This window comes from Myotis lucifugus, unplaced genomic scaffold, assembly GCF_000147115.1.
Source record: "Myotis lucifugus unplaced genomic scaffold, Myoluc2.0 scaffold_268, whole genome shotgun sequence".
Lineage (NCBI taxonomy): Eukaryota > Metazoa > Chordata > Mammalia > Chiroptera > Vespertilionidae > Myotis > Myotis lucifugus.
The window spans coordinates 1012742-1019965 of NW_005871316.1; the positions used below are offsets into that span (position 1 = coordinate 1012742).

The following is a 7224-nucleotide window of genomic DNA, read 5'->3' on the forward strand; positions in this document are numbered from 1 at the left end:
TTTTTGCTCAGGAAAACAGAAGTTTTAGTCTAAAATAACATTAAAGCAGGAACTGGCCCAAGTGAAAGGCGACTGGAATGTGTGGGGATGTGGCAAACCTGAGAGCACCTGGCCTGTTTGCAGGCCCTGATTCAATGTACAAGACTCCACAGGCCTGACCTGTCTGCAGGGACCTGTGTTGCTCTGTCTGGCAGCAGCCATGTCAGTCATGTTCTGAACACTAAGCAGCCTGGCTGGGTGGGGTCCTCAAAGAACTCCCTTAAGGTAGGTGGGAGGATGCTTCATATGTGGGCAAAGGGGATTGGTGGGAACTGATAGGATGCTAGCTTTCCTTTCCATTTAAAGCTTCCTTGGAAAGTTTCTGTTTTCAGCCTTAACACCAGGCTTTAACCCTTCCAAGGGGCCTAAATCATAAAGTGCAATCATTCCTTAATTGCCAGTGCTTCTCTGAGAAGGAAGAGAATGGAATTCTATGAGGCAATGTCTTGAATTCAGTGAAGCCAGATATGAAGCAACCAACAGTCATGAGTCCAGGACTGGTCTGACTGTTTCTTTTAGAGGTTGACATTTAGCTGTCGAGTTCTTTTAGATAGTGATTTTAGTTGTGATGAGATGTTTCTCAAGATCAAACCTGGGCTACTTGACCTATAAACAAAGAACACCTTTTAAACAAATCCATTCATGCCCTACCTGGTTTGGCTCAGTGGATAGAGCTTTGGCCCATGGACTGAAAGGTCCTAGGTTCGATTCTGGTTACAGATTAGATCCCCAGGCATGTGCGGGAGGCAACTAATTGATCTGTCTCTCTCACATCACATTAGGTCCTTGGGTTGCGTGGGAGATATTTTTGCCGTAAGTTGGAACCCACCTACATAAGCACCTGTGTCACTCACCTGGAACATATACACAGCAGTAATGAAGTGAAACAGTAAAAAAAATTTAAAAGAAAGATAACAATTCCTGACCTTTACTTGTGGTAAATAAATAATAAAAAACATAAAGCACATATGTACATACGTCGAAACGACGGAACTTTTTTTTAATATAAATAAATGGGAGATGGCGACGTAACCACAAAACAATGTACCTCGAATCCAACGTAACCCGAGGACTGCCTGTATTTCTCTCTCTGTGCCTCCCCCCTCCCTTCCACTCTCTCTAAAAATCAATGGGAAAATATCCTCGGGTGAGGATTAACAAAAAATTCATTCATTGGAGCTAGGATAATCCTGTTTGTCAATTAAAATAACTGGTTTGTGTCCCTTTGGAAAAAAAAGAAACACACTAAAAGTGTAAATATAAAGCATTATTCATTGAGGAACTGTTACTAAAAGAAAAGGAAAGCTCTCACAAACTCAGTCTTCAAAGAAATTGCTTGGTGCCAAATTATAATTAAATGAAGACAGTTTGGGGAAAACGAACATAATAAGAATAGAGAGAACATTTTTTTAAAAGTAGTTGACAAGCAAATTAATATTTGACAGAAAATGGTAACACAACAAATAATATATTTGAGGAAGCAGACAAAAGAAAGAGGGTAAAATTTAAACACAAGAGAAGTAGTATAGGTGGCAAGCATGCTGTAGGAAAGCTATTTTGTGTGAATGTGACCCAGTTAAATTGTGTGAGGTAGGCATGTTTTTAGTCAGCTTGCTCTATCCTAGAAAAACAGATTTGTTTTTAAAAACAAGTATTTTCCAGAAGCAAAACTTGCTTTAAGAAATCATGTTTACTTGGCAAGTATCAAATACCTACTCATTTCTGACATCACAGAGAGTAGAAGGGTAAGGGGGTCGCATGGAATTCTTCCTTGTAGAATTTTTGGCTCTGTTAATCAAAGAAACCATTCAAAAAGAATGTCCTCCACCTCCTTCAGGGTTAGTGTTTGACTCAAGGACTGGGTAGGTTTCAGGGTGGGAGTAGTGTTGAGAACTAAAAACAAGAAAGGGTTTGAGGGAAGTATACACTATAACCCAGTATGAGTTAAGTTATAAAACTGTAATTACAGAATTGTAGTGTTGAGTAAAATTATACAAACAAGGGCAACGCAAATTCTAAGGAAATATAAGCTCACTGGGGGCTATGATAGTTCAGAAAAAAATCTTGAAAGATGGCTGAAGTTCACAGACTGAGGAGAAGAAGAAAGGGTACACCAGGGAAAGGCACAGAAGCATTCCCATGGTATGTGAGAGGAGGTATGAAAGACCCCTGGAGGAAGCAGAGGTTCTGGGTGGGAGTAAAGACTGGACAGGAAGGTTGGGGGAAATCATGGAGTGTCTTCCGGGAGGCAGAGCTTTCTTCCATTAAAGTGAAGTTACAGTACTGAAGCATGTTAACTCACTTCAATTCCATTTTTTCCTCACTGTTGTGTATGAAATAGAATTTCTCTCAAAACAAAATCATAGAGAAGTTTCTATAATGAGAGTTTTGTCCAATTTATTATTGGTTAAAATCATAACATAATTAAACGCCAGCCAACACCAATAATTTTCCACCTTTGAACCAAACATATTTATTTCTAAGTAAATAAAATCTCACTAAATATATTTTGTGTTGTTACAAAGAAAAGTTAATATGCTTCCAAAACTTGAGAGAACTAAGAATAACACCTGTCCATCCCATGATTCTGTGCAAACCAGACTAAATGAAGTTGATTGGCATGAATCCTAAACAATACCTTGGTTTACATGTGGGTTTGAGTTGATTTTTTTTTTCTGTGAATGTTAATGCGAATTCCCTTAATGGAGTTTGTATAATGTAGCACTTGACTTTAAAAGCAAGTAGAAATGGGCAAAGTCAACCAATGTCAAGACAAAAATTACCTTTTTATTTAACTTCGTCGTATAGTATAAATTATTGCTCCCAGGGATCACAGGCAGCTTGACCTCAAGAGGCAGATCCAGTAGTGCAGCCACTCCACAGCCAGGGAAATGGGCTTTGTGCTCACCCTGTCGGGAACAAAGGAGAGTTTTGTCTTTCCTTTTAGGCTTTATTTCCTTAGTTCAAGCCTATCTACCCCTAGTTTAACCAAAGGAAGCAAAGGGTCATACAGTCAGGATTAAAGGGGCCTGGCCTGCCAGACAGCCCTGAAGACCTGGTCTGTCACCAGCCAGTTGCTGCTCCCCACTGCACTGCATGAAGGTACCCCAAGCACCATAGTTACATCCATGGGACCTGTCTGTTGCTCTCTTTGCCCTGCCCCACAGGAAAACGGGGCCTCTTGCCACTCACAACTCCACACTGCTGGGGGTTGTTGTCCAGGCTGCTAGAGTTCTTCCTGGTGGTGGCAACGCTGGTAGCCTTGGAGTGGGTGCTGAGGTACTGCTCCATAGTAGGCCTAGGCTCCTGCTCTCCTTGTCCCTTGTCCTGACAGCCCAGAATGCCCAGTACCCCTTTGTCCCACTGTCTCAGAGTTCCAAGTTGGAATGTGGGGGCCCCAAAGGGCAGAGCCCTCAGAGGGCTGTCCCCTCTTGCTTGAAGCTTGAGCACCCAAAGTTGGGGAAACCAGTGTTGGGGCCTGATCTAAGAGGCTCACAGTTGAAATATAATTTATCTGAAACCAACAGTCAAACCAAACCCAAAATCACAACATATAACACTTTGCTGGCACAAAGCTGGCTAATTTCTTCTGGCCTCCAAGGAGCTATGGTTCCAGAAAAAGAAAACTCCAGGAGTTATTGTACCAACCATTCTAGGGCCAGAGGCCTGGCTTTCCACCTGTCCCCTCCTAGACACTATGACCACACCCTGCTCCAGGCTCCTGCAACCACTTCACACTCGAGGTCTCAATGACGTTCTTTTGACCCTTGTTTCTCATCCGGTTCATCTGACTGCTACCTTTTATCCTTCTTGATCCTTTGGTGTCCACTGTCACCTCTCTTGCTTTAAGCTCTCAACTTATAATCCAAAAGTTTAAAAATTAAAAGTTAAAGTAATGTAACATTCAAAGGGCTCAACAACATATATTCATGTTATCAAATAAGAACAGGCAACACTTAAGGGTTAAGGACTGTTTCTACCCTGCTTTGCTCCATAACAATTACTGCTCTCAGCTCCAGAGCTCAGGCCCTCTCTGCCCGGCACAGCTACTTCTTCCAAAGGCTGAGCTACCAAGCATGCCCAACTCCTTTCCTGGGTCTCAAGTTAAGCTTAAGTGGTAGGTTGTTAATATCATAATAATTGTTTTAATTGTCTGATACACATACATGCTTTCAAATGTTTTTATGGTGCTGGTATAGCATAAAGTCAGTGAATGTTAACTTCTAATCAAAGCTGGATCTGAAATTCTTTTCCAAGATAATGTCCTTATAGGGAAATTCAATTGATTATTCTAATTCACAGCATCCACTCCCTAAAATAAGAAATATCTCCATTCATTTATTCAATAAACATATATCTTATGATTGCTTTCCTTTTCCTCAATTTTCAGTCTTCCTCTGCTCCCTCCTTCTCTCTCTCTCTCTAAAAAAAAAAAAAAAAGCCAAAATGGAAATAACCTTGGTAAAATGAAGTCAAGCAGACATGGTTTGAATCCTAACTCTGGATGTTAATTCCTTTTTCTCTGTCTCTAAAATATTCTCCCCTATAAAACAGAAAAAACAATGCCTTCCTTTCAAGAAAATTTCTGTGAAGATATGTGTAAAGAACAGACCTAATTGCTTGATATTTAATAGATCCTCCATGAACAGTAACTATTCAGTTTAAAAGCCTACAATATTTCCCCCAAATCACTAACATCTAGCACCTCTGTTTTCACCAGTTACATTTTAGAAATCGTTATGCATAAAATATTATGGACTTTATTTTTTACCTTTAATCACATTTAACAATATATGTAAATAATACTAAATGACCTTAAAACCCAAGTTTGATCGTCATTCCCCTTTGCCTAATCTTTCAACAGCTCCCCACTCCAGCTAATAGGAAATGTAATTCATCACCATGGCATTCAAAAGGGGACAGGATCTGGTTCCTGCCTGTCTACAACCTAATCTCACATCACACTCCCTCTAACTCAGTAAGCTCTGGCCACATTGCTCAGTGTGTTGAATACGCATGTTCTTTCCCACATTAAAGACTTTGCATTTGCTGTCTTCTTCACCTACACACGTGCTCCCCACCCACTCTTCCATCCCATGGCCAGCTTCTACCCATACTTCCTGTTTCGACCCAGATGTCATTTCCACGTAAGCCTTCTCTGACAATCATCCCTGTAAAGGTCCTAGTCTCCCATTCTTCCCTTTATGTGCTCTTCTCAGCAGTTCACTTTCTGTTTCTTTTTTAAGACCTATCTTCCCCACTGGAAGGCTAACTACAAGAGAGTATTAAAATGACTCAGGTTTAACATCAAAATTACAACTACACTACAGAAACAACCATCATTCAGAACCACCTGAAATCAAGATGAATGAAAGTCCTATAACTATGAAATTAAAGAAGAAGCCACAACCCTAGCTGGTTTGGCTCAGTAGATAGATCGTCGGCCCATGGGCTAAATGGTCTCGGTTCCATTCTGTTCAAAGGCACATACCTTGATTGCAGGCTCAATCCCTAGCCCCTCCACCCCTGGTTGGGGTGCAGCAGAAGGCAACCAATTGATGTATCTTTCTCACATCAATGTTTTCTCTCTCTCTCTCTCTCTCTGTCTGTCTCTCCCCCTCCCTTCCACTCTCTCTAAAAGTCAATGGAGAAATATCCTCAGGTGAGGATTAACAATAACAACAAAAAGAAGCCACATCAAGACCGGTAGAAGAGGAGGAAGCATGGATGGGCTGGTCCCACACCCAGGTGTGGTGGATAAAAATGAAAAGGTATACCTTGGCTGTGGGGGTCACCCCTGAGGAGCGAGGGGTTCCAGGCAGGAAAGTCTCCTTAACTTCTGACTGTAAAAAAAAAAAAAGGTGGAAATTGAGGCTGAAGGAGGTTGAGCTCCAGTGCAAGGTCAGCAGCTTGAAAGGCACCAGAGATGTATGGGGAGGAACTGAATTGTTTGGCATCAGGATGAGAGCTAAAGGGGCAGGTTTTTTGTAGACAGAGGTGCTGGCAGAAGCCATTGTTCCTTCGATGAGCCCTTCCCCACAGAGCCAGAGACTCCATAAACTTGTCTCACACTGTTTGACCCACCCTGGTGATTCTCTGAGCCCCTGCCCTACCCAACTTTGGGACCCACCCAAGCTGTGTCCAGTGGCTTTATCAGAGGAAAGGCCTATCTTGGCTCATGCTTCAGATTTTTCTTAAATCTCTCAAACAAGCAGCATCTGGCCTCAGCAAGAGGCTTGCTGAGTGACCCCAGACCCAGCAGCAGCCAGCCTTGGTTGCCTGCTTGGCCTCAAGTGAGCATCTCCAAGCCCAACACAAGAAGCGGCCATCTACAGATCACTTTGTAGTTTATGCCTAGTGAACCCAGGTAGAACACAGGCAGTGGCTGACCTTGGCCTATGCCTCCAGGGAGGCCCCAGAGCCAGCACATCCAGTAGACAGCTTTAGACCAAGTTGAAGCACCACCACCCAACCACCTCCCTAAGTGATACACTCAAGGGCAGACTCAACAGGTACCTGAGCCATGCTGAAGTAGGTCCTGCTCTATGCAGTGGGTCTCTGCACAGCCTATCCTCCAAGGTTGTTGGAGGTCGGTGGTTAGTGGTCACAGCCAGTCCTTGCAGTCAGTCCTTGCCTCAGCCTGGGTAAATCCCTCCCACTGAAGTGCCAACAGCAAACAAGACTCAACTACAGCCTTGTTAGTCTGGTTCAGTGGTTGAGCTTCAACCTATGAACAAGGAGGTCACAGTTTGATCCCAAGTCAGGGACATGCCCTGGTTGTGGGCTCAATCCCCAATAGGGCGGCATGTAAAAGGCAGCCGATCAATGATTCTCTCTCTCATCATTGATGTTTCTATCCTCCCTTCCTCTCCCTTCCTCTCTCTGAAATAAATAAAAACATATTTTTAAAAAAGATTCAACTACAACAGGAGGGTGTATAGCCCACATGGGGGCATACCTCCAGTGCCTTACTGGGGTGATTGGGGAGGCTGTGCCACTGGACCCAACAGGACACCTACTACATTAGGCCATGCTTCCAACCCTGGGACACATAGCAGCTCTATCTAATACATAGAAACAAATACATGAGAGGCGACCAAAATGAGGAGACAAAGAGACATGGCCCAAATGAAACAACAGAACAAAATTCCAGAAAAGAACTAAACAAAATGGAGATAAGCAATC

The 7224-nt window shown here is 42.8% G+C and overlaps 1 protein-coding gene across 3 annotated transcripts in view; it reads right to left on the reverse strand.

The window, feature by feature from the left end:
* LOC111828024 (fibrous sheath-interacting protein 2-like) overlaps positions 1 to 6771 on the reverse strand; it is a 45023-nt gene extending 38252 nt beyond the window's left edge. For 2 of the 3 annotated variants that reach the window (XM_023762910.1, XM_023762908.1), the window contains exons 1-3: positions 6556 to 6771; positions 5817 to 5882; positions 2823 to 2948 (exon numbers count right to left, since the gene is read on the reverse strand). In XM_023762910.1, coding sequence (XP_023618678.1) covers positions 2823 to 2948; positions 5817 to 5882; positions 6556 to 6564 — 201 coding nt within the window. In that variant the 5' untranslated portion in view covers positions 6565 to 6771. The remainder of the gene's footprint in view (positions 1 to 2822; positions 2949 to 5816; positions 5883 to 6555) is intronic. The other variant, XM_023762909.1, reaches the window with a different exon arrangement.
* Between the last annotated feature and the right edge of the window lie 453 nt (positions 6772 to 7224).